Genomic DNA, 27708 nt, shown 5'->3' with positions numbered 1-27708 from the left:
AAAAAAAAAAAAAAAAAAAAAAAAAAAAAAAAAAAAAACGAAACAATGCGAACAATGCAATGGTGTTGCTCCGAACATTTAGGTTTTATATGAAATGATGTCACAATGCACGATTTACAGTGCAGGATTTCGCTCACTTAATTCTTACAGCATGCCGTCTTACGAAATAAAAATGATAATCATATCAACGTATTCTATTGTTGATGGTGTTCTTGAAAGATAATACAGTTAATATTTTTTAAACAAAACATGAGACACAAACTATGACAAATGCATTTCTCGATATATTTTGAAAGTAAGTTTAATATATGCGATAAAGCAAACACAAAAGGCATGACCACAAAATATAAAGGACAGATTAATCCGTCGTGCTGTTGACTAGTATTTCATAGTTTTTCTTAAAGGTTATTTTTACTTTGAATTGGTACTTTGTACATCGAATTCTTTAAAAGACGCGTTGATAACATGAGCCAATATACACAATTTATGAATACATTAAAGTGACATTTAACAAGCTTTGAAACAAATGTAAGATACTTTCGTGATATCATACGTTTTGGCATCATGACACTCTAAATGACTCTGTATAATGCCAAACTCTCAGACAGCACAATATAATCGTGCGAAGTCACCAATTGTCTAGCGAAACAGTGAAGAAATGTTAGATGGAGACGAAAATTGTCGCACAAAATAACATGTGGGCATAAACACGTATTTGTTTGAATACACTATTTCATAAGTAAATCATGTACATATCAAGGAATTTTGGTTAGAGGGACACCAACTTTAAAGAGGGGGTCACCCATTTCAGGGAGGGAGTGGGATGGGGGGGGGGGGGGGGGGGGCACACCGAGTTTCAAGACCTATTTTCTTTGTAAAATGTAAGAATCAAAGGGGGGATTGACCCACAATGCCCCTTTGACAGGCTCTAGGTCCGTGCATGTAAAGAATGGAGTAATCCCATACGGCTAACAGGAAACTTCTCGCATCATCATATCATAGATCTGAAATTGTCTGATACTTCAGAAGAATTTTCCGTCTTACTAGTACCATTTTATGTTTATAATTAAATTGCAATTGTCGTATCAAGTGTTCGACAGTAACGGATTGATTTCATTTGGAAGTGAAAATAAAATGTTGCGCCAATTGATAATCGCGCGTTATTATTCATTTTTCAAGTAAAATGACTGTCATGCCATGTGCCTCCATCCAGATTTCAGTCTTTGATGCCGAGTAGGTGGACAGAATAGATGTAAAAAGACTGAAGTTTTGACCTCCGTGATATCACATCTTCGGACGTTCAAAACTTCACTTCATACGACAAAAAGACCCATCTTGTATAATCGATACCGCCTGGGGACACAAATATGCAGTAGAAGTTAAAGTTTGAACAAAATCTCAAAGTTTCTCAAAATCAATTAATAACTTCATGCGTCCAGGTTCAATTCAATGTATTTAGTTAAAATCATTAGCCATACAAAACTTCATTATTCTCATACTTATTGGTAGTGTTTCGCATCAAATTTAGTCTAATTATACATATGGATAATCGAATAACTTAATGAGCAAAAATCTTGAAATTAAGCTTTTTATTTCACATAGTAATAAAGAGAAGTCTTAGGCTTACTTGATATTACATGGAAAACTTTAGTAGCAACGTCTGATATAAATAAAATACACGCATATCGGTGACGTTTTACCCCAAATATATATGAGAGACGTTGATGAGGCGAAGGTTGAAATCTCAAACTCTCTAGTATTCCGAAAAATGAACGGAAATATTTTTGTTGTAATTCCAATACTGAATTAGAAGATTAATTTAACAAAATGCTCATGTTACGAGGTCCTGCAAAAAGTTCTGTCGCTAATGGGCTTCCGTAGTTTTATCACTGGTATTTTTAAGACGCTTCATTGCACTTGAATAGTGTATCCGATAGCTAATGATATCCGTTTATTTCGTGCAAATTGCTTTTCAAATAACAATTTGATATCGAAGCTATAGTGCATTACTTAGATTGGTTGTTGTCAAAGACATTGTCAACAGGTGCCTGGAAATTCAATATGGCTGACCTTTAGATGACCAGCTACTGAGAACGCTTTTATGTAAAAGAACAAACAAACTACTGATAGTTTTTCAATCATATTTACAGGAATTTCTGTTGACAGGTAAACAACTGTCTTTAGGAAGGAGATATAATGATAATTATCAGTAGTTAGGTCCTAATTGAGCAAAAGTGTCTGCATATACAGAGAAAGTAGGTCAAAGATGGACATGTTACATAAACAAAATTGTTATTTGGCAATATCTGCTAAAGTCCATAAACTTGGTAAGAATGCAATTGTACAAAGCTAGATTTTGAAGTTTTGTAGAAGATATACATAATTTTATTTTCAGTAAGGCTAAATTGTGTAATTATGTAAAAATACGAATAAACTGCTGATCTAGCACAATGTTTAGCAGCAGTCCGCAACAACTTGAGGGAAATGTAGTTTTGAAGGTTTCTCAGAAAATGGGTTTATGCTTATGATAAATCTCTGCCAAAAGCATTATATGTGGACTTGCATATATGTACTTCAATATGTAGCCTAATTAATAAAATAACAAAATAATTATATCTAAAACTAGTCCCACTAAAACCCGGCTCTCAAGGCCTAACTAAACTAAAGGAACCAGCGTGGGAGCCATCTGGTCTAGTCGCGTAATGGCTGCCAGGTATTTGAACACTAATTTTTCACTTGGCATGGCAACAGAGATCTAAATTGAGGCTAGTTTTTGTTTAAATTTCATTGTGGATGTATTGTTGACATTTTGGTAGGAGAAATGGGAGAGCAGCTTGTATTTGGTGAAGTCAAGCTCAATTATAGTATGAGTAGTACTTCCAGGTCACAGCAGTGTGATTTTGATGTCAGTTTACAGTAAGTATATTGGACGCAACTTGACCCCGATGGTTGACCTTTGTATTATAATACATAATGAGGCACAACCTATCATTGAAAAGGAGTGCATTGTATACAAACTTACTGCATATAAATATAAATGGTTACCCTAAGCACCCCTTATTCATACTAATGAAATAATCGATATGAATAATGAGCCTAAGGTCAACCATCGCGGTCAAGTTGCGGCTACTATAAATGTGACCAGAGAAATCTTTCTTAGAAGATACATGACCCCTACTTTTCTCTTCATTTTATATCAGTTTTATCATAACTCTTTAAAATGAGGTAAGGATTTGTTCTCTGAAATGGGTCTAGCTATGTTTGGTAGCTCTTTGAAAAAAGGTCAGTTTTATATAGAATATATAGGGGAAACTATTTAGGCTATTGTGACCTCAACAAGATTTCAAAAATGTGTTTCGGTAAAGGAGGAATACTTTGAAAGTTTGTAATAAAAGTAATTTTGATAAAACATAGCACTTTAGAGATCCGAACCCAATAACAGAACTGTTTGCAGGACCCTCGTATAATGATCTTAGAAACAAGTATATTACACGTCTTTTCAGCAAAAGACAGTCTATGTTTAAACTTATTGAATTACTTAATTCTTCCGATAAGCACATTCTAATACGAGTAAATATTTTCAAATTTTAAAGCAAATATTATGTGTGAGGGATGCTGTCTTATATGTGTAATTGTTCATTCTCTGTATACTTCAGATTCAAACCTGTAATTTAAAAGTCTGTTTTCTCATTACACTTGTTTTGCTTGCTATGGCTGTTATTATATTGTATTATACTATATTTATACTATAACAGTGCATTTGTACGCGTCAAAAATAATGTTTTGTTCTGGTCTGTTCTGTTCTTATTTCAAATACTGATAGTTGTCCTTACTAGCGAAAACGTCAGGACTTATTTCTTTTGCATGTGTGAAGTAAAATAATTTTTCATTTTCATCACAAATTAATTTTGATATTAGAAACATTCTGTTTACTTACGTAAGTGTATAAATAATTTTTGCAGGTAGAACATGGATGATCAAAGATCAGCAAGTCATAAGGGGCTTGACCGCAACATTATACTGTGGTGTTTCTCACGATCAAAATATCGAAGTCACATGGAAGTGGACTCATCAAAGTGTACTTCATAATATAGCTGTGCAGATACCATCTGACTCAAGACGTTCCGTCGCTGCTGATGGCACTTTGACCATCAATGCCGTAGATTATAAAGACAAAGGATATTATTCGTGTTATGTGACAACTGCAAGAGGAAATTACGTAAGATCTCAGAAACTCACAGTTGTTGGTATGTAGTTACTTCGTGGTGAGTTTGTTTTATTAGGTTTAACGCTGCACCGTCACAATTACAGGTCAAAACTTTGACGGTGGAGGAAGACCATATGTGCTCCTCCATGCATTATATTTGCTTGGTGACTGATGTCAAGATATATATTGAAAGTTCAAATTAGCAAATACCAATTGGCTTAAACCAGTAATAGAGGGTCTGATGGTGTTGCCTATTGCATTACCTCTCATGAACAAACTCGATCAAAAATTTTCTTGGGTGCGTTCTATGCCTCTTCCTACAGATTTGACGGGTTATTACATCCTTTACACATGTTTTTATGGGTAGAGATAATTAATGTTAACCAGTCACCACATACATCCGACCAATAACTACAAAGCGTTCAGCAGTACATTCCATAATATATTCATTCACACAATAAGAGTATTAATGTGTGTATTAATGGGCTACACATTGGTACTGGTTCCAAATTTGTATGTTACTCAAATGTCTGTAACCATGTCTCGCAAATCAGCAGTGACAATTTAGTATTTTAACTGGTACCAGGGAAGTCGTATATTCTCTCTCTGGAAATTAAACAATGATACAGAGGATTTATAGAGATAGTGTGCATTAAGGTACATGTGTATATAGTAAAATTCAGAACAGTTGACTTTCATATAGGTGAGATCCGCGAGGATACAAATTCGCATTATAAATCATAAAAAAATTCGAACCAATCACCACCACAGTAAGGACAAAACGCCTAGCAGTAAAAATGAGCGTGCAGACTCCACAAGAACTCCACTAACTCAATAAAGTTGGTTTCAGCCCTGCTTTATACATATGCCCGTATGTCACACCAGTACTGTTACACTGGAACTGGTTCAATATTTGCATATGAACTCATGTCTCACAAATCAGCACATGGGGAAAAGAAAACAATATAAACCTCCCCAGTGCCAAATGGGTATGCTAGAAACAATTAGATCAAATTACAACATAGTATCAAGACATTATTCAAATATCTATCATGATTGCCGTAAACAGTGATACTGCTATATTTTCCAGGCAAACTTTTCAAACCTTTTATTATTGTTGAGTGCTCTTTGAGTCAGTGATTGGCATGTTTTGGTTGTTTGTTTTTAAACAGCATTTTAAATGTATTTGTCAAATGACTTAAACATGGCTACAAGTTTTTATGTACTAAAATATGTACAATAATGAACAATCGTCGATATGAAAATATCTGGATTTAACATAACACAAAGTCAAAGAAAAATAATTCTTAAATATAGCAATGCATCAATGTAGCCTCCTGGCCAGTAAACATTTCCAAATGTTGTCACATCAATCAAATTAACAAACTTGACTCTTTCATGCATTTGTTAATATGCTGGAAATTCTCGCAATGATAATTTGTTAACAACTTGTTTCAAAACAGTGGAAAAACAACAATTATACACGGTTTATAAAGTTAAGAATTGATAACTACAAATGAAAACATAATGTTATAATTAACCTGTCGAATATTTAGAAAGCAATAGTTTTCCTTGTTACATTGAGATTTCTTTTAGTTCCAAAGCAACTGATATTTGGTGTATCTATAATTTCCAAAATTGTGATTGAATTTATTATATTTTATACTACATGGTCAATGTTTTACTGTTCAACAAAAACGTTATCGTTAGTTATTTTGCAAAATTAATATATGAAGCTAATTAAAGGCACTGACTTCTGGATCGTACGACAACAAAAATAAAGTTTGGATATCAGACAATTATTGTTTTATTTCATAAGAAAGCTTAGTTACTGACATATTATATGTTATGGAAACACATAAGAATAAGATTCTTGTTCTATTTTTTCCCCAATTAAAACGGGGTACCGGGGGTAAACTGTATATTTAACAATTGTTATTTACGTATTCCTCTGTAGTATACAGGTCAAGAACGCAGGAAAAGTTCTACGGTATAAAACACTTAACTGAAAGCTTTTGTCATTCACTATTAGCAATCTATTAACGGGTGTGTTATGCCTTATCACGTTAACTATTTCTCTTTTTTATTTCTGCAGTAACTCAAAGGTTTATGCTGCTCTTGTACTTAACCAAAGAGCTAACCCAACTATTGTGCATATTAGAAATTACAAAGTACATTTCTTGAATTAAGGTGACAGTTAGATCGATCTATTGATATTAACATATCAAAATTTCAATGATATGATTATTAAATTACGCAAAATATTATTTTATTCATTTAACTACTGAAGCCCGTTTTTAAAAAGTCACAAAATTTCACTTTTGTGTGTTTTTTTTTTATAATGAATATAGACACTATAGAAATAAGGAAGTGTTCATTTTGTTTTTTTACTGGGCCATTTTAAATTCACGCTTATTTTCGAAAGGGCTTGACAACGCCATTATTTTTTGTTGTTGTCATTTTCTTCCTTCTCTTATAACGTTTTTCGCTAGTTTGTAAATTCTAGATGTTTTAGTGTATTTTTGTGAATTGTTAAATATAGTTTGAGCGAATTTATATGGCAGCATGGATTTCCTCGACAGCGTATATATCCCGTATCCGGTCAACAACAAACCATGTAAGTAATAATATTTGAAAATTTATGTAATTTAATAAAACTTAGTTATCATGAAAATGTATTTTGATCATTAAACAGTCATGATAATAAAACACAGCAGAATATGTTCAAATTCGTGATTTACAATGCAATTGTGAATATCATTATATGTAGCCTTGCGGTAGGCAAATGGAACCTTTTACATATGGATGAAAAACTTAAGGATATAAAGACAGACCTGAATATTCCCATATTTGTAAAGGTTTATGAAAATAAAAGAACTTTTGTTGATCGGTATTTGAAGCACTCCGCATGCTTTATGTGTATCTTTCAGTCGTGGCCTGCTTTGTAGAGTGTGCCTCTGGTTACGTGTGTACGCTCCATGCATTCATTATTTTTTTGTTCTTTTTGAAATGTAAATATGATCTCATTATAATGTAAGATAGATATAAGGCTTAGGAATATGTCACCAAACGACAGAACTATTTGATGAATGAACCATATCTTTACAAACGACCTACCTGCCCAGTGCATGTCTTACCGTATGTCCATATAAATTAACTAGTAACATAAAATTTCTGCACTAGGAAGTTATTGCCAATTCATCGAAACGAAGACATGAGTAACGGTTCTTTGAAAATGATGAGTTTTGAAAGGTGTTGAACTGTCCGAAAGTTTGGCCTCTTTTTGTAGTCGTTCTCCGGAACTCAAAACATACATCAGTAAATAAATAATCATTCTATAGAGTAATATACAGTTTATAGAGCTTTCTTTGATGTTCAGTTTTCATGTGAAACACTGTTTTCTTATATAAGTTCGTTAGTTGCGAATTCAATGTGAGGGCAAATTAACAACTTCCTAAAAATGTATTTATCAATAATTTCAAAGGGCTAATATACTGTTAGCTTTGTTGATTTTTGTTGAAATAAGTTTTCTAAATTTCATATCTTTTTCAAATGTGAACCAAGATCGCATTTATCCTGTGCCACTTTCAGAGTATTTGTTATTCATAACGTACTTGTTTTGAGGATTTGCCTGTCCATAATGGATCACTTGTTGAATTTTAATTCTCAAGTTTTAGCCCATTTCATGACAGAATCAAGGTCTTCTTGGAGTGTATCTGTTTCACATGTAGGTGCATAAATCTTAGTGTCATCAGCAAAAATCTTAATATTGGATTTTATATGCTCTGTGACATCATTCACATAAATTATGTAGAGCACGGCCTTAACATACTGACCCCTCCCCCACCCCGGGGCACTCAAATATCAACCCCTCCCTTGATGTACTTCCTTCGACTGACAGACATTGTCTTTTGTTACAGACAACGTCTTTCATCAATTTCAAAATATTCCTCTCTGATCCCAAAAGATAAAACTTTTTGCAATAATCTTAGACTTTATCTAAAGCTTTTGCTAAGTAAAGATACACTGTGTCCAAATTTCGTTGTTTTTCAGTATAGTTATTCCATAACGTACAGAAGCTGCAAATGCACTTGATCTACTTTTTTAGATCCTTTCTAGTTCTTTTTTTAAGAAATCGTATTTGTCATCGAACAAAATTTTTTTACATACATCTACACGTTTCATGATATGTTTCCAAACAATGTTCTCAAGAGTTTTTTGAGATCATTATTTCATAATTTCTCTAACTATTCTTAATTATGTCATTTGGGGGCATTTGCACTCATTTTTTTTGTATTCATTATAACCCTCAAAGCGTCAAGTTACCAAATACCTATCCCATGCATGCCTTTCCTTTTTTAGTTCCACTATTCGGAGAATAGGGGGGCTATACTATACCCTTCTTGGTTAAAGTTTTTCGGCAACCTTTGTTTTTCTGTCATATCTTTGTTACTATTGCTTATATCTTACTGTAACTCCAAATAAACATTGTCCGGTATATAAACAATGTATGTGTAGTGGCTGAGCCCATTATACCTAAGGTCAAGGTCACCAAGCTGTTATACTTAGGTTGTTTTTAAGGTTTAAGTTTTCCGGCAACCTTTGTTTTTCTGTCCTATCTTTGTTACTATTGCTTATATATTACTGTAACTTCACATAAACATTATCCAGTATACAAACAAGGTATGTGTAGGGGCTGAGCCTATTATACCTAAGGTCAAGATCACCAAGGTGTTATACGTAGATTATTTTTAAGGTTAAAGTTTTTCGGCAACCTTTGTTTTTCTGTCATATCTTTGTTACTGTTGCTTATATCTTACTGTTACTTTACATAAACATTGTACAGCATACAAACAAAGTATGTATAGGTACTGGGCCCATTATACCCAAGGTCAAGGTCACCAAGGCCTTTTACTTAGGTTATTTATAAGGTTAAAGTTTTTTGGCAACCTTTGTTTTTCTTTCCTATCTTTGTTACTTTTGCTTATATCATACTGTAAGTTCACATAAACATTGTCCAGCATACAAACACAGTATGTGCAGGGGCTGGGCCCATTACACCCAAGGTCAAGGTCACCAAGGAGTATACTTGGAATTATTTTCATGTTAAATTTTTTCGAAAGCTTCGTTTATAGACATGTCTTTGGTACTTTAAAAGATAATGAATTGAAATTAAATGTATTTGTTTATACTCATCTGCATGTGTGGTTACATACCCCATAACTCAAATTGTGTTTTTGACAGAATTATGCCACTTTTGTACTTAAACCTTTATTTGCAATCTTCACTTTCTAGATATACTTTAATGCAATATAAGATAAAGACTTGAAACTTAAAATGTATCTTTATCATCACCATCTGCATGTGTGGTAACAATCCCCATAACTCTGATTTGTATTTTTGAATTATGCACCTTTTATACTTATTTTTTTTACAAACTTTGTTTTCTGGACATAACTTTGGTTCTATATAATATAATGTCTTGAAATTCAAAATATATCTTTATTATCATCATCTGCATGTGTTGTAACATTCCTAATAACTCAAATTTGTGTATTTGATGGAATTATGCCCCTTGGTGTATCTTCCTTTTAAAGTAGAGGTCTCTTATTCAGATATATATTCATTTTACTGTCAAATCCCCGAATAGTGGAGCGCTCTGTCTTACGGACAGCTCTTGTTATGTTTCACCAGTCATCCATAGCGGTATTAGTTTATATCCTTCCTTTGACTTTGGAACAAAATTTTCTACATTTTCATTAAATTTCTTAGCAAAATGCTTCCACATATCCTCAATCATCAATGCCACAATTTTTAACAGTCAATTCCCAGTCAGTTTGATGCTATTCATCTGCAAATACCACTAATTCATATTTTATGTACATATATGCCCCAATTCAATTATAAAAGTCCTTTAAATCAAAGTAAACATATTTCAACAAAAACCGTAACACTATGTGATCACTAGACCCTAAGGATGGCAAATATTCAATGTCTTCGACATAGTAATTCTTCAGCAGCATTGACAAGATCCAGAATATTCCTGTTCATTTCTGCATCTCTTAAACTTCGACACTCGATAAACTGACATTTATGACGTCTGTCACACAGACACTTCGGGTCATGACACGTCCACACTCTTCCGACCCTGCAAATTGTTGAGAGTAGGTGATGGTCAAAAAACTGAATTTGTTAAAATTTCAACATGTTTTAAAAATGCACTTTTTTACCATCGATGTTCTTTAAGATTAAATATGGACATCTGTGAAATTGACACTAGGAAACAACAGTCGAACCTATAAAATTCTAGTATCAATCGACGATTCTGTAACCATTCTGTCAAATTACACCGGTCCTAAAACTGACATTTGGGTTCCGACTATCATAAACCGATCTGTGTTACTTGTATGAAACATTTCCCTGCCAATTAAATCTGTTTTGTATTGCGCATATCGTAGGCTGGTACCAAAACTGGACTTTTATCATAGTAACTGATGATCCAGTTTAATAAAGTCGTAAGTGTATTAACTTTGATAGCTTGTTTACGACACGCACGGTACAGTGCGGTGGTTCCAGACTAGTGTCTCCATCTTTAATCTTAAAGAGCATTGATGGTAAAAAGTGCATTTTAAAAGCATGCTTAAATTGTTACAAAACCCGTTTTATGATTGTTACCTACGCTCAGTACATGTTATATTACTGGAAATTACTGACTAATAGTTGGCAGGGGCTGTAGAGGGGGTGTACTTACCCAAGTGTCTGTGGTCAGTCTGTCTGTGGTTGTGAGGGATGCTGTAGCATATCCAGTAAATATCTTTTATATTGAAGTAATTTTTTTAAATGCTAGTTTACTGTTTTGCAAGCTTGATAATCATGACTCCTATAAATGCAGCCAACAACTACTTGCTTATCCTTGACTATCCATTCACACTAAGATGCATCACAATACATCTAATTTTGGTGAAATGTCAAGATATGATTTTGCATATGATATCACAATTCTCCCAGTGTCAGAGCTAGGAAATGCCACTTCATCGTCTATATCATATAACATTTATTAGCTTGATATGTTGTCAATATTGAATTTTGGAAGTACTTCAGTTCAGTTACATATAGAAAATCTTGCTGTATATTACACTGTTGTATTTTCAGTTCGTCCTCTTATTACACAACTCGTCTGAATTTGTATTAATGTTTCTGTAGTGCTAGAGCTGTTTTCAGAAATCTAGCCCACTGTGCCATTTTCATCTAAATCATAACCATGAATGTCATTTTCCACTTGATTTTCATAAGCAAAGTGTTGAACTCATTTTACTGATTCAGTACCCTGAGTATTTTGTAACAACTTAGATCAGTATTTATACAATTATTGACAGGTCCACAACAATGTCACTATGACTGACGGTAATGTTAACAGTTTCAAGTATTCATGATATCTTGACTAGCTTTCTCGTTAACAGGTATCATTAACAAAATTTTCTTCAGTAGGATTAACAATAATGTTTACACTTTGTGCATGTCCTTTCTTAAAATACCTCTTAAGCTCGAAATACCTGACAGTGACAGGCCTACCCCTAGCTGATCCGCCCTTGGCTGAAGATCCTCTATCAATACTAACGTGTAATTTTGATTTTCGTTCAATAATCTCTCCACAGAAAATTATTAAATTGGGACTTTGTTAAACCTTCCTTCTCTTTTCAAGTTCCTCTTTCTAGACTAATACACTTTGTACTCTCATGTTTTGTCTGGTATGCAGTAATAAATATCTTACTCTATACATGTGCCTGTTCATGGTCCCTCATTTCCCTTAGAAACTTGGTGCTTCCTAATACTCAGTTTATCTGCTACTGTCTGAATTGTACTTTATTCAGCCTTGCTTCAGTCCCAGGATTACCAAATCTAATTAAGCCAAATATCTTAATTCTGAACAATTATCTATCCTAAAAATGTATTTAAAGCTCTTTTCATCAACTTCCTTTTTTGTGGATTCAGGCACATTGTGCACAATAATATTACATTTTCTCCCATCCCCTCTCTCCCTATGCTCTTTGATTGCAATTTCTACTATGTTGAAATACTAGTAATATCAATCATTGCCCTTCTTCTCATATTCCATGACCGAGAATTTTACTGAGAGCCGAGCCGAATTCAACAAGCTTAGGCAGTACCCTGGTACAACCGTTCCAATGAAAAGGCAAAATTTTAGTTGGTTCTTGGTTCAGGGCTTCGAATAGCAGACACAGTAAAGACTACAATCAAGACAGAACCAGTACTTCCAGATCTGACAATTCTTTGAGTTTTTTTTTTTATACAAATGACATATATTGTAGTTTTGCTTGTAAGACAGTGACTTGACGCTTTCGTGTGCTTTTTTGAGGAAATCTAATGCTCTGTTCGCACTTGTTGTGATTTTTAGATATGTGTGTTCCAGTTAAGATAATGGCTAATGTCGACCTTTTTTTATCTTATGTGACTATGACACTTGTGAGTGAATTTGTTGTGCATTTTATTTTGGCTGGAAGACTTGACATTTACTCGGATTAAGTTTCATGTTCCGCAACTTTTCCCCATTTTTCCAACAAAATGATACCATAGTGTAACCTTATTCAGTCTGAGTAGAAGATGATGAAATAACGGTATGCAACACCCATCAAGTCCCATTAACACCTATGTAAGTAGAATACTATTATACAGATATACTGAACGGTATCTATAATTCCAAAGGACCACAGATATATCAGAACTGAGTCTAGGTACGAGAAAACCGTTCTCGGAGCACGCCGATTACTCAAAAAGATTCCGAATTGCCATCCGTGTGGTGAAGACGTGAGTCACTGCTAAAGAAGTATTCTACCAATCATTAGCACTAATCTGTTACAGAAAGATTTAAGTAAAAGGAAAATAAATTCAGGAAAATACCCTAATGGAAAAAAATGAGAACAAAAATAAACAATCATATGATAAAATATCATGGTTAAACTTCCTTCTGAAAGGGAATTTAATGTTAATTTGTCATTGAACAATAGTCAGTGCGCCCTTACTTATCAATATAAAACCTCTTAAGTGTTTTTAACTGGATGACATTTGTCATTTTGAGGAAGTCTTGATAAATGTAGTCAATACGAGTTTTTATTTTCACCCTTTTATGCATCAGATTGTTAAGATGAGCCGCGCCATGAGAAAACCAATATAGTGGCTTTGCGACCAGCTTTCAGCTGTTCGCTTTCAAAGTCTATTGCAATTAGAGAAACTGTTAGCGAACAGCATGGATCCTGACCAGACTGCGCGGATGCGCAGGCAGGTCTGGATCCATGATGGTCGCAAAGCCAATATGTTGGTTTTCTCATGGCGCGGCTCAGATATTCTTTAATCATTTGCGGAAATGCTGGTCTCACGAAATTCCTGAATCCTTAAAACATCTGAATATGACACAGTGTTTTATAAGTGGTAAATGAGTGGTTTGTTCCTTCCGAACCGTTGTGTGACAAAGCTATAATGGAACCGCCTCCGCATCATAAAAATTTCCCTGCCATGTTGACCAATACACCAAGCACTGCGTTTATAAGGAGATAACCCGCCATTTGCTATTTTGCAATTAGTTTAAAGATTACTGAAATTACATTTCTTAGATTTAGGTGGCAGTTGATCAATTTATTAATATTAACATATCAAAGCATCGATAGTATTAAGTTACGCAAAAATATAATTTGATTCATTTTACTACCAAAGCCTGTTTTTAAAAACTCACAAAAATAAAAACGACAGGGCATGAAAACGCCATTATTCTGTTTGTGTTGTCATTTTCTTCCCTCATAACGTTTTTTGCTTGTTTGTAAATTCCAGATGTTTCAATGTATTCTTGTGACTTTTCAAAGATATGTTGAAATCGTAAAATGAGCGAATTTATACGATAGTATGATTTGATTTTGTTGAAATTGTGAAAATTATCAACAACATAATTTATTGTTCTAACCGTAGACTAAATTTCAAAATTGCACATTAAACACTTTTTAAATCACTGACAAAAGAGCTAAACGCGGGCTAGCTGTTTTGTTCAGTAAACTAAAAACAACTAATTCTCATGTGTTCCCGTCAGATATAATATGCCAGTAACTAAGGTTAAGAGCCTTGTTGACAAATGTAACAATAATTTCCTGATATCTTAAAAATTTCTTTTTGATGTTATTGTACGATCGATCTTGAGGTAAGCGATGTTTCAAACGGATGTTTGACGGATGTTTTTGATGTTATTGTACGATCGATCTTGAGGTAAACGACGTTTCGACGGATGTCCAAACTACCCATAATTCTAAGATATACATCTGTCATATTGTAGACAGATACTCGTGACATGTAAAACTGGGTCGTTCTGAAATCCATGACATTTCAGAGACAAAATGGCATTAGGTTTATTTTGCTGACTTCAAAGTGTTTGTTCTACATCATCAGCCATATCACATGTCAAATGGGCCATAACTCTGGCACTGTTATTTCCTTTCCTTAATTATGTCCCTTTTTACTTAGAATTTCGTCCCTGAACACCCTCATCATACATGACAAGGTAAATATTTCTGATACTTAATATGAATGTATGTCTCCTTTAACTTATTATTTCAGGGTAGGTTTATGAAGAACTTTGGATATAAATGTATCTATGTTATCACTGAATGGATTTGATTCAAACTTGGTTGTTACATATCACAATCAAAATTAAATATGAGCAGGTCCTCAAATCTGGCACCAATCTTTTATATATATTTTCTCATAACTCTTTCCTCGGAAATGGTCTATTTCACTACCCAGCATCAATATAGGTGAGAGTGCTGTCACATTCTCAGCTCTTATTTTTTTGCATAAAATGATTGCTTTTCTCACCTTCAGTCCATAGAACTACACTACAACATACAGAGTTCAGTGAAACAACAAGACTTAATATAGATATTTTTTAAACGAATGTCTTTATGGTTAACAAAATAAACTTTTAGAATGGCCTGGCCATGTATGTCCAATATGTGGTGTTGGTCCACGGACTGCGGTTTCTACCTAATATGACATTTCTAGGATGCAAGCTTTTCCTGCTAAAAAAAATCAAAATTTCTTCTTTTTACCTATTATGCAGCAAGTCAGTTCGACCAACGACTTCTATATACTTAAAACGACGTCAAATTCAAAGCTTTATTACACTAGTACCAAAAATATGTAATGGCTTTATTTCACGCGAACGACGTAAAGCATGTGATAAACTCAAGTTATACTTATTTAATGCATTTTTTCAGGCAGGCAGGAATATAGGGAAAATCCAGGAAAAAAGGCGGTTCAGCCATACTGTAACCTTAAGCCTGCTGGTGGCAAGTGCTTTTTACAGTGCAGACCAAAATCAGTCTGCACATCAGTACTTCATTGTTCGCTATTCGCTCAGTTAAATCAAGCGAACACCCCTTAGAATAGAAATTGGTACTGTCCAAATTGAATGATGGACAAGTCCATTTTAGAAAAAGCAGGGTTTTCTTTTATACAGATTGACTTTTTTGTATACGAAACATCAAAATCGCATGAATTATGCAGTAATTTCAACCACAAGACAACTCCATTACTGACCTCTCCATTTCTTTATTATTGTACTGTACAGTATAAAAATATATCTTTACAAATCAAAGTCAGGATTTGAAAACAAAACAAACAGAGTGATACAATAGCAATATAATCTAAGGTATACCTTACTAATAATGAAATTTCCATATGTTCATAAATGTCAGGCTCAATAGAATGAAGAAACACGCTTTCCTCATAGACATGATACGCTTAAGCTTGCGACGTGACGGTTGTGGTATTCTCAATTTTTCCGTAACCTTTGGTAGAGCGTGCGTTAATACGCCTGCTCTCTCCAGCCCATGGGTCAGTTTCTCTGTCAGTTTCTCGGTAGGGCCCACGGCGCCTGCGCTTTACTACTATTACTATAACCGTCCCAGCCAAAACACAAGCAAGCGTTGCGCAGATGGATACGGCGGCAATACTGCCACCTGAAAGTCCACCGGACTCGGAGTTTTCTGAGTTGCCTTTTTTATTATGTGATTCAGCTGTTGGTGAAAATGTGGTAATCCCATGTCTGGCCATGAAAGCTGGTACTGCTTCACTTGCATCTTCCATGTTTGTCCATAACGTTCCATCACTGTTGAGTACAATAGCATCTTCACCTATCTTGGTGAAGCCGTCTCTAGGAGCTTCCATAAACGGTGGCCTCTGTACCTTTGGAATGCCTTGTGCTGAGAGGGCTCCTGTTTTTATACAGTAATTGATACTACATCCGTTGTCGACGGTGGCTAAATGTTGGCTGTAGCCTTCTGGGCATGAATGCGGATATGACGTCATACCTTCCGCCATCATGAATTCTATCATCATGCTACTTTTGCCATTGCTTTTAAGAAAATCGTTCTTTTCCTTCAGCGCCAAAGGATTACCAGCTTTGCAGCTGTAAAAGCCAGCAAAAGGGAGTGAGTATCTATAGCCTAGTTCGTAGTCGTCACTTACACAAACTGTTAGAGAGGCAAGAAGTTTTAGAGGATAGAATTCTGGTGGACAGCTCTGGCTCTGGGTCAAGACGTTCGCCATGGTCGGAGTATATAGCCCTCCGAAGAGGAATCCACTGTCGGCTTTTACTTTCCCGGTCGCTGCGCACCAGTACGCAGAAAAGCTCGCGTAGGCTGTATCCGTAACTGAATTACAACAATGAAAGAATAACCAACAACTATGGCATGATCGTCTGCTTCGGGAAGATGATTTTGTGCCTTGCTGGAGCGGAACGGACTCATAACCATCTGGGCAGCTATAACCCCCAGTCTGAGGATTCTTTTGGGACATTCCATTGCACAGGTCGATGTATCCACTTCCTTGACACGATTGATAAACCCCTCCGAACGTAAAATTTGTTTTTGGAGGAAGGCATGTACCATCATCGACGTTAGCTTGAAAACTGAAGTTCGGCGAGTCTTCATTCGTGCAACCTCTATGGGTGTTGTGTTCGTAGTATTGGTGAACGGCGTCTTTGACGTAATCGTAGACGTCAAAGACGATTGACTGCGGTACGTCTGGAAGGCTGACCTCACTTATTTGGAAATATATTGGATCTCCACTTCTGTCTAGAGCCACCATTTCGTTATGAATGAAATCAGTCCAATTATTTGCTGTAAAATTTGTCGGCCTGAAAAATAAATATAAACACAAGTCAATGTTAAGAAAGTCATTATGCTAACAGAAAGATCGTAACGCTCAACGTGAGCCATGTAAAACATTTACTGATGTAAAAATAACTAGCAAGATTGCCACAGCGGGTCTGAACAAGTACAACCACGCGTCCGAACCATTATCACCACGGGACCGCAAATTACCACCACGGGACCACAACAGATCTTTCTTCCTCTGCTATGTCTCTGTTAACAGCCTGAATAAAGTATCACCCTTTAAAGATTATACATACCTAAATATGGGACCACCGAATGTTATAATCTTTGATGTAGTTCTTTCTTTTCGGTATTCGTCTATCATTGTTTGAGATGTGGTTTGAGAGTAGCCGGCTCCGAAGTCGAAAATTCCAAAGAAGCTGGCACTTGCCGAAGCAAGGATTTGTTGTTTCTGGGACTCGTACTTTCTAACAAATGTTGCCGTGAGCTCATCGACCTACGCATAAACAAACACCATGAAATGGTTAAATGAAACATTAATGCTTGTGTACGTGCCGCAATTACAGTCAAACCTGTTTTATATAAGGGTCAATTCTCCATACTTCGAAAATATTATTATAATCAACATGACTGGATTAGTTTTAGACAGCAGTTATGCATTTAAACGGCCTAAATTTGATATATGAAATATGCATTAAAACGTCCTACTGGGTTACTAATGGTGTAAAAACCTTGATTTAACATAAAAGATAGTCTGTTGTAATCTAAATTATACTCTTAAATTATAGCTTATAAGTACTGATTCTGAAATTTTATATTATATATATATGTTACAGTTTGTTTTGAAAATTGTGGTGTAGTCATTGTACATTTGGAAAAATTCTTTGAAAATGTTAAAATGTATCTTTTTTTCAGAAAAAACTGGACTATTTGTAAGAAAGATGTACAGAAAACATTTTGATCAAGTCAAGATGAGGTTTTTATATTCTGAAAACGGCCATTGATATGAGCAGCGCCATGAGAAAACCAACATAGTGGCTTTGCGACCAGCATAGATCCAGGATCGATGCTGTTCGCTTTCAAAGCCTAATGCAATTAGAGAAACCGTTTGCGAACAGCATGGATCCTGACCAGACTGCGCGGATGCACTATGTTGGTTTTCTCATGGTGCGGCTAATTTTACATTAAAATGAATAAGTTTGTTTTACATACTTGAACCAAAGCAGCTCCGACATCTATGCTGGTAATCACGTGTGTTCCGAAATCTCGTACAAGAAGCTGACTCTCGTAACGAGCGAGATCTGTACGGTTCAACGTCAAATGAGCGGCTATCCTGCGCAAACGTGCCCTGAATGCATCGTTGATCGCGGTGTCGGGTTCAAGCTTAGCTGTATACTGAACATAGCGGGCCTGAAATATATTAGATAAAGCAATTCGTTAAATGAACAATTTTTATACATCCGTCTTGAAAAAAAGCCATATATTGGCAATAAATGCTTTAATGGCTGTTTGGTAGTAGTAAAACGATGGTGAATATTGAAAAGCAATGCAGAATGACTTGAAGATCTGATGTAGACATGTAAATATAGTATCTATATCATAGTTCAAGACACCTGTTTGTAACGCTTAGAAATTCGAAAACCTCAGTAGTCGTCTGTAAATAAATATGTTGGTACCGAGTTTCAAAGGACTGCAAACAGACAAAGGGAAATGTCCAAAAACATGCAAATTCAATCCAGTAACGTGACTCAAAATATTTGCAATCTTTAAGTAACATAATTCTACATTGAGAGACAGATTGGCGCATATTGCGTAACAACCTGATAGTCAAAATTGATTTATAAATTCAAACATGCAAGATGTTTTGCGATGACTGATTACGGAAATTTTATGAATAATTTATCTCATTTGTATTTTCGGTTTCGTAATGTTTTTGCACGAAATTGCATGACCGATATTGAGAAAATGAATTTAGTATTATGTTACATGAACAAATAACCATCTATCCACAACCAATGGCTCAAGGCCAGAAAGAAAATTCTACTGAACATATTATACCCTACCCCTAGGTATACTGTAAGAACAATGGTCATGAACGGGAAAATATACTAAATAAATTCAATCGCGCATTTCTCACTTAAAACGCGCAGTTCGGTAAATGGGTAATAAGCATACTTAACAAGTGGTACTTTATGTTTTATGATATATAGGTCAGTGGGTGATTAAAATTATCATGACGTGTTGCTCAAAACCATACACAAGAGAAAATTTGCTATTCTCAGATTTTTATTTTCGCCATTAAATCATCAATGTGTTAACAACTGGCCTGGGAGACTGAAGTACACCCTACATCGATCACGCCTATTTTATATAAACGTTGCTTTTGACACTGTGGACGAACCGTCAGGGGAGGTAACGGTAGTCACGGATTGGGTCTAGACAAATTTGCGTTCTGATACAACAAAATAAGATATTGTCTTTTGGCGTGCTAGTTCGTCATTCTGGCGTCCTGGCGGTCTTCAAACACACCAACACACCAGAACGAAATGGCAGAAATCAGCCACCATACATGCTAGTTTCAAGCAATCTCATTTACCCGGTTAGACATGCAGTAAAATTAAGTCTGACGAGGATCCTTACTATAATTATTTATAGGCTTGTAAATCTTCACGTAAATTGTAAATTGTAGAAGTGTATACGTCATATCCCATTGTGGCTTTTTTGCAAGAATGAGCATAAAGGAAGATCAAATAAGGGACAGGGGCCTCAGTGGCCGAGTAAATCACTTACCCCTCACCAATGTGGGTTCAAGCCTTACTCGAGGCGTTGAAATTGTCATCGTGGGAGGAAGCCGTCCAGTTGGCTTACGGTATGTCAGTGGTTCTACCCAGGTGCCCGCAGTGATGAAATAATGCACAGAGGGGCAACTGGGGTCTTCCTCCACATCAAAGCTGGAAAGCCGCCGTATGACATAATTTGTGTCGGTGTGACGTTAAACCCAACAAAACAAACAAACAAACAGAGGTAATGTATGTCTTATTAAGGCCCAATAATGCTTTTAATTCTGTTTTTAAATTTGCAAATGGGTTTAAAATAAGTCTAGATATAAACAGTCACATCTTTCTATAAAAATCAGGGTTGCGAAAGCCGAAATTAGTCTTTATCTATAGGTTATTTTTACTGCAAATTTTAAAATAGAAAACGAAATTAGTGGTGGTTTCTGGTTCTGAAGTACTCATCAGCCTACGTTTCACTGCAGCGAAGCGTATACAGTAATGTTGTACACTTATAACCAGCCTTGAAATTATATATATATATAAAATGTATAAAGAAAATGTATATATAGCTTTTGCTTTGTCACACTGATACAGTTATGGTCATATGGCCGCTTTTCAGGGAGACCCTCCGAGCACTATTTCCAGCACGAGCGGGAACCTGTGTACGAGCATCGACCTTCCACAAGCCAGCTGGATGGGTTTCTAAATGATTATATGTATACATGTATGCATTTAGGAAAGTATGTAAAATGATAAAATTGTTATGATTCACACACACTAGCGACAACCACTTATATACACAAGTATGGGGGTGATGCACTTGTATACAGCGCGTTAATGTTTGATTTTTTAATGAGCTCAGGCATCGCTTCCGATTCAGTGTGTACATTGACCTCCTGAAAACAAAGTCCCTCAATTATGACCTTTATGTCCATGTTTAACTTATCAAATATACATTTAAATTTATCTTGAGAAAATTGCGTGCTTTAAGATAGTTTAGGCCTGAGGTCATAGTGACATTACACATCGCACACATTCTAAAATAAAGCAATTGTATGCCTTCTTGGATGGGGTTTAAACGTATTTTAATATGTAAGATGGAGATTAAAACATATAATGAAGTAAATATTTGAAACAAAAATGACATGCCAACTAACCTGAACACGCGTCGTCATAGACTTGTCGAAATGTTGTTGGGACTTCACACTCTCGTATTCGTCGGAAAACTTCCCGCTTATCCCTACATGTGTAAGATGTAGTCCGGCGTGCACGTTGACGGACCTTGAAAGCGTGCTGGTGAAATTATCCCAATGTGTAATTAACTCAGCGTACGTTTCCACTTTGCTACTTTTTATCGGTATTGTCAAAATGCCGTCGGGAACAAGAAATTTTCCATCGTTGGTGGTCCTGCACTGAGAGTAGTTTAACTTTGCTATCATCCCCATGTCTCGATTACGAAGATTATCCCATCCGCCGCCGGGAATAACTTCAAACCTCAGAATCTGGTCGTTCTTGCTTACTGTGCATCTCCGTGGATCGCCAGCGGGAAATGTATCCCCGCTTCCCGACGGCGCCGGTAGAAGAGGTTCTGCTAATACCGCAGATTCTGCGGTGATCAGCAGAAATAGGACAGCAATAAACCTCATAACAATTTTTAGTTATTCAAACTAGTCCATACGGCCACCAAAACAGATTTAACTGAGTGACGAAAGCAAGCTAACGATTTATAGGAAGACAAAAAACAACCCGGAAGAAAATTTAGATAAAGCTACTTTAACAGAGCATATAAAACGCATTATATACATAGACTGTGACGTTACTAGCTTGCATAAGTATGAATGTGCACAATGTATAAACTTCTGCTTTTATTAATAGTCCACCCCAAAACTATAACCTCTTTGATGTATCATACTAATCAGTTGGGATTGTATTTCAAACGAGTTCGAATATCTAAAATCAAATTTCGGACCAGCTCGAAGTTTGAAGAAACCTGGGGTGTGTGAGGGGGGTGGGGCTGGAATTTCGCGCCAGTCTGGCTTGAAAAAAAATCAAAATTTTAAAGTCAGATTTTGAGCTGGGATGAAATTAGAAATTCATATTTTCAAAAGTTCGAACTTGGGTCAGTTTCGAGCCATTGAACTTCGAGCCTGCTCAAGGATGGATTAACAAATTTTCAAAGAGTGCTAAGGCGACGTTCAAACCAGATCAAAAGCCGAAATTCGTGCTATTACTGAATTTCAGGCCAGCTCGAAGATCTAAATTCATATTTTTCAGAAAAAGCCTAATTTTAACAGCTACGATTGAATTTCGAGCAGCTAGATTGAAAATCAAACTTTTCAAAGAGTTGAATTTCAAGCTGCTCAGTTTACAGCTAGCTCGAAGATTGAAATTCAAATTTTCAAAAAGCTGAATTGTCAGGTAAGGTTGGATTTCGAGCTAGCTTGAGCATCGAAATTTACATTTTCAAGTCAGTTTCGAGCTTGGGTGAATTTATTGTTAGTTCGAACCTCTACTTAGTCAGTTTGTGCATACAGAACTTGGAGGTTTTTCATACGTTTGACTTCAACGAAATATTTTGAGAACAGAAAATGTATAATATGAGCATATCAATTTAGAGATTATAAATTACATTTTTCTTTCAAGTACATAATTTCCCCTATACAGTGACAACAAGAAACGGGAAGAAAAGATAATCTCTTGCATATCTTTGTTACTTAATATTTGTCAATAATTGGGTCATATGGATTTTCCGTTTAGAATGCGATGTCAAAAAGGGAATATTTTACTAAAATCCCCCTCCGAGTTTTAAGTTGTTAATATAATATACCAATTAAACTTGTTTGCTTTAAGTGCATGTGTGTATATTTGGTAAATACACCAAGTGTGAAGATGAGTTAATGTTTATAAATAAATCTTGGGAAATACCTGAAGTCGTTATTTATTTTATTCAAAACAGAAAATAAAGAGCAAATAAAAGTAATCTTTAGAAATATTACAGGTATTGAGTCGCACGTGTGAGTGTCAGAATTTCAGTTGGGTTAACTCCGTATGCATTAGGTGTATCTAGCCGATACATATTACAGATGCGTGTCTATACGACACTCGTGAAGTTTCGAGCCAAATTGTACAGTGCTCCCTCACGCCATCCAATTTCAAAATTTGTTGTTTTCATTTATTTGTTTTCGTAATTCTTCATTTTTTGTTCGGACAAGAAATTTTACGTACTTAAAGCTACTTTTACCACATCTTTTGCAATTATTTTTCATCGGAAAGCATTTATAACTATAATTGAGCCGCGCCATGAGAAAACCAACATAGATGTGTTGTGTGACCAACTACCCAATTCTTTCACGCTCCTGCCAGCTCTCCATTACAGTTTAATTTTTTACTTAGTTTCTCACGTTTCTTGATATTGTTTCTTAGAAACATGATATGAGCCGTGCCATGAGAAAACCAACATTGTGGGTTTGCGACCAGCTTGGATCCAGACCAGCCTGCGCATCCGCGCAGTCTGGTCAGGATCCATGCTGTTCGCTTTCAGATCCTATTGCAATTAGAGAAACTATTAGCGAACAGCATGAATCCTGACCAGACTGCGCGGATAAGCAGGCTGGTCTGGATCCATGCTGGTCGCAAACCCACTATGTTGGTTTTCTCATGGCGCGGCTCATATCATCATGCCCGCATGATCCCGCCCCCACTCCCCCAAACACACAGACGACTTAATAGCAAAAAATGCAAAATTCAATCGTACTTTCCTGAGTTTCCTTTAAAAGTGATGAAAATCAACCATTTAGCACTCAGATCCCACATTAATCAAACCTTAAAACTGTTTATGTTATATAAATATGTAAGTCCAACAAGTAAATCTTGTCTTCTTCAAGTTATAAAAATGAAACATGCAAGGAATTTCTCTATAGCAGTTAGAAATTTTTGCTATGAATGTTTACTAAAATCCTAAAAAACATGTATGTGATATGACTCCGGACGAACAGAAAATTATATATAAACACTAAAAATTCTGTTAAGTTCTGTTGAAATCCTTCAAACCATGTCTGAGTTATTACTGGGCGGACAGAAATGGAATGAAACACTATGTTAAATCTATACATCAACAAAAGACCATAAACCTTGTCTAACTCAGGCACACACTAAGACTCTCAACACAGAGTCCCTGCCAATCTGCATGACAATTTAATGCTATAGCTATACTGGAGTAGGGGATGAATAAAATTTGAATGTTAAGACAAATTTTATTTATTTGCGCAAGTGTAAAAGAAACACCTTTTTACAATGATTACTATTTTGTTTAAGTACGGACGCATAATTATAATCTTTTTCTTCCCCTCTTGTTGTTTGTTCGGGGGCCGGGGCTCGAGGGCATGGACAGTAGTTTGCATTTCCACTACCGTCTACGAACAGGCTCATATCGTGTTGGGCCACCTGTGATTTCCCCTTTTTCTGCTTAACAAGGAATGAATGAACAAATGAATGAATGAATGAATGAATGAATGAATATAGTTTTTCATTCTTGAAAGGATAGACAAACTGAACTTAATGAATGAAAAAAAGAAAGGCAGGATGCAGTCATTATCTTGTAAAAGGAATCTAGTGCAAAACAACTATATTGGTTTAATGTTCAAAAGGAATTATTACAGAATGGAAATAAAATGTATTGATAGCTGTATCGTTTAGTATAGATAAAGAGAAATGCATAAAGAGAATCATAAAGATATATATAATTATATTTTATCCCTCTTTAATGATTCTACTTTAGGTACAAGAGAGGATGTTTCGTCTATATATAAGAATGTTGTGCTACCAGTTGAACAATTAAGTGTAATAAGTAGATGCCATATTTGTCCAACACCTTTTTATACATATTCCAGAGTTACCTCGAGCACCAATTATCACATCAGTTAAGCTACATTCTACAGATGAACGAGCTGCAATTGTGAAATGGCACCCGGGCTATGATGGCAACACTCCCATTACCAGGTTCAGTGTACAATATACGAAGGTCCCCCACGGATATGAAGGTGTGTATCTGTGTTGATACCCTCCTGTTGTTTTGGACTTTTCTATAAATAACAGTATGCAGCTGTTACAATAGATAAAAGATATCGTCTATTAGGAAAATGCTAACTTGCTATGAACAAACGTTTGATGTGCCTTTTATAAAGTTTAAGCGTTCTGCTTTAGTGACTTTATGAAAAGATGTTGCATTTTAATGACAACTCTGTGATGTATGCTCGCTATGATGCTCATTTCTTTGATCTAATAATCTTATAACCGAATGACCTCTGCAAAGTTTTCAAAATCAGTGTTAGTAATTTGTCCAATTGGAATTGTCCATTTTTGCAAATGAAGAACCATATTAAATTTTAAGATTTTAGTGAAATTTGATACAATCAAGGTATAAACATTGCATAACACTTGTCGACGTAAAAAGAATTGATGGTTATAAATACTGATAAGTGTTATTTCTATGTTTGTGAAGATCATTTTTATTGACTAATTACATTTTTTAAAATAAAGATCATCTTGATTGGGTAACTTATGATGGTGATGTAGAGCCTGACGTTAGGGAAGCTACAGTGACCGGTCTCCGGCCTGGTCGATCTTACCAGTTTAGAGTGACTACTTCCAATGAAGTTGGTGAGGGATTACCAAGTACCCCAAAACCTGCTCCTGCATTGGAGATGCCCCAACAATGTAAGTTAATATTAGATATTTTCATTTAAATTGATGATATACATGTGCAAACCCTGTCGATAAGCACGTTTGGTTTTCTTGTTTATTTATTCCTGTCTACTTTGTATGAAGATTAAATAAGGAAACCAGTCTCTGCATAATGGACACCTCTACAGACAGAATGTATTTCAATAGTCTACCGTATAAGATGTACATGAAAATCTCTTATCAAAAAGTGTTTTATAGCATTTACCTAAAACGAGTGTTCTTCTTCCGTCATCTATAATTGGTTCAATGAAAATATCAAAGCCTTCTTTTGTTTAAAATAGAATAGATCCAAATGACAAATCAAGAGGTAACATGTTAGATACCCTAGAATATTTTGAATACACATTTACTTTGTAAAAGACAATAGATCTAAATCTTAAATAATCGACAATTTCTGATGCTTTTAGAGACATCTTTAGCTGTTTACAGCGATCAAGCTGGTACTAGGATAGAAACAAGAAACAATGTTTATGTTAACTTAAGAATTCACCCTCTCATAAATGAAAAACAGTTTTGGAAAATGATATTGCAGTTAAACAAATAAATACAAAAGTAAAATAGAAAAGTGGAAACTCTAAAGATCGCCCAAAAAGCCAAAATTAAAAATGTTAAGGGCTCGGTTTGATTGGGCCTGTTCGTTGACGGTGGTGGAAATGCAGAAGTCCAATTACAATGAAGATTAAGTCCTGCTTAATAAATTAGTACAAGTAAGTGTTCGTGAAACAAATATCTCTAGGCATAGTAAAAGGAATCAAAATAATTACACATTTACTAACCCATTTGGTGATGTACTATACGATGTATTATCATTTTGTTTTATCATAAACTGTACCTTCTTTCACGCCCCGATTTGGTTTCCTATAAACAAAGAAAGCCAAAACTGTGTTATTCTGCAACAAACAAAAAAAACATTGTTTTTTCCTCAAAAGCGTCGAATGTCATAGCGGGGTGCTGGAACAGAAAACCTCATAGAACAAGCATATATTTAATTGATAATGTCAAAGATGTAGATATTAATCCTTGATATTGTGTTAGAATCAAATAATAGATCTCAAACTTACAGTGAATTGTTGTTGAATAAAATCGTTGTTGTTCAGATGCATATTATTATATCATTCGGACTGTGCACTCGTTATACAATTCGTTCGCATCTGAACTCCAAACAGTGATTATGTAGGGATAATACACGTTTTTTGTGTATTAACGTCTGCAGAAGCCCGCGGGATTGTTTGTGACCGAGACGAATCCCGCGGGCTTCTGCAGACGTTAATACACAAAAAAACGTGTATTATCCCTACATAATCACTGTTTGGAGTTCAGATGCGAACGAATTGTATAACGAGTGCACAGTCCGAATGATATAATAAAAGGTCGAGGTCACAAACATATCCCAAGGGCTTCTGCAGGCGTTAATACACAAAACAAACGTGTATTGTCGCTATTCTTGCATAAAAAACATTACACGACGACTACATGCATTGTTTTCATACGTGATGACTTGACGCTTCCGGTACATTTTTTATTTACCATTCTTGTTGTTATTGGAAACGGTAAACATGTTTTAAATATCCATAACCGGGGCACACATAACAACACTACTAAAAGCGTGATTTGAAGGTTTTTGAGCATCTTATTTTTATTTTTAGTTATTACAAACGTTACATTACACATAATTTTGCATATAACTAAAAAATTTGACAAACAGGAACACAATTATTTTAAGAGTAACAACTTTACATTCGAATTATTTTGAGTACGAACAAACAGAGTACGGATGAGTACGAAGCTAGTGACTAGCTTTCGA

General features: G+C 35.4%; 2 protein-coding genes across 3 annotated transcripts in view; one reads left to right on the top strand and one right to left on the bottom strand.

Moving 5' to 3' along the window:
* Positions 1–3963: 3963 nt before the first annotated feature.
* LOC123563304 (protein sidekick-1-like) overlaps positions 3964–27708 on the top strand; it is an 89970-nt gene continuing 66225 nt past the window's right edge. For both annotated transcript variants that reach the window (XM_053530799.1, XM_053530794.1), the window contains exons 1-3: positions 3964–4247; positions 25052–25201; positions 25701–25877. In XM_053530799.1, coding sequence (XP_053386774.1) covers positions 3974–4247; positions 25052–25201; positions 25701–25877 — 601 coding nt within the window. In that variant the 5' untranslated portion in view covers positions 3964–3973. The remainder of the gene's footprint in view (positions 4248–25051; positions 25202–25700; positions 25878–27708) is intronic.
* LOC123563306 (macrophage-expressed gene 1 protein-like) lies at positions 15802–21878 on the bottom strand. The gene is made up of 4 exons (XM_045356027.2): positions 21320–21878; positions 18598–18795; positions 17682–17881; positions 15802–17405 (listed from the first exon to the last, which is right to left on the bottom strand). The coding sequence occupies exons 1-4, from the start codon at positions 21806–21808 to the stop codon at positions 16010–16012; spliced, it is 2283 nt and encodes a 760-aa protein (XP_045211962.2). The 5' UTR covers positions 21809–21878; the 3' UTR covers positions 15802–16009.

Source organism: Mercenaria mercenaria, chromosome 2 (genome assembly GCF_021730395.1).
Source record: "Mercenaria mercenaria strain notata chromosome 2, MADL_Memer_1, whole genome shotgun sequence".
Taxonomy (NCBI): domain Eukaryota; kingdom Metazoa; phylum Mollusca; class Bivalvia; order Venerida; family Veneridae; genus Mercenaria; species Mercenaria mercenaria.
Note: the sequence above shows the minus strand (reverse complement) of the source record. Positions and strands in the feature narration are given on the sequence as shown.

Excerpts from the sequence above, each read along its gene's own strand:
- LOC123563306 (XM_045356027.2), bottom strand. The coding sequence starts at position 21,808 with ATGAGGTTTATTGCTGTCCTATTTCTGCTGATCACCGCAGAATCTGCG. Across the intron at positions 18,796-21,319 it reads CTATGACGACGCGTGTTCAG|GCCCGCTATGTTCAGTATAC; the intron begins GTTAGTTGGCAT and ends AATATATTTCAG. Across the intron at positions 17,406-17,681 it reads TTCGGTGGTCCCATATTTAG|GCCGACAAATTTTACAGCAA; the intron begins GTATGTATAATC and ends TTTATTTTTCAG.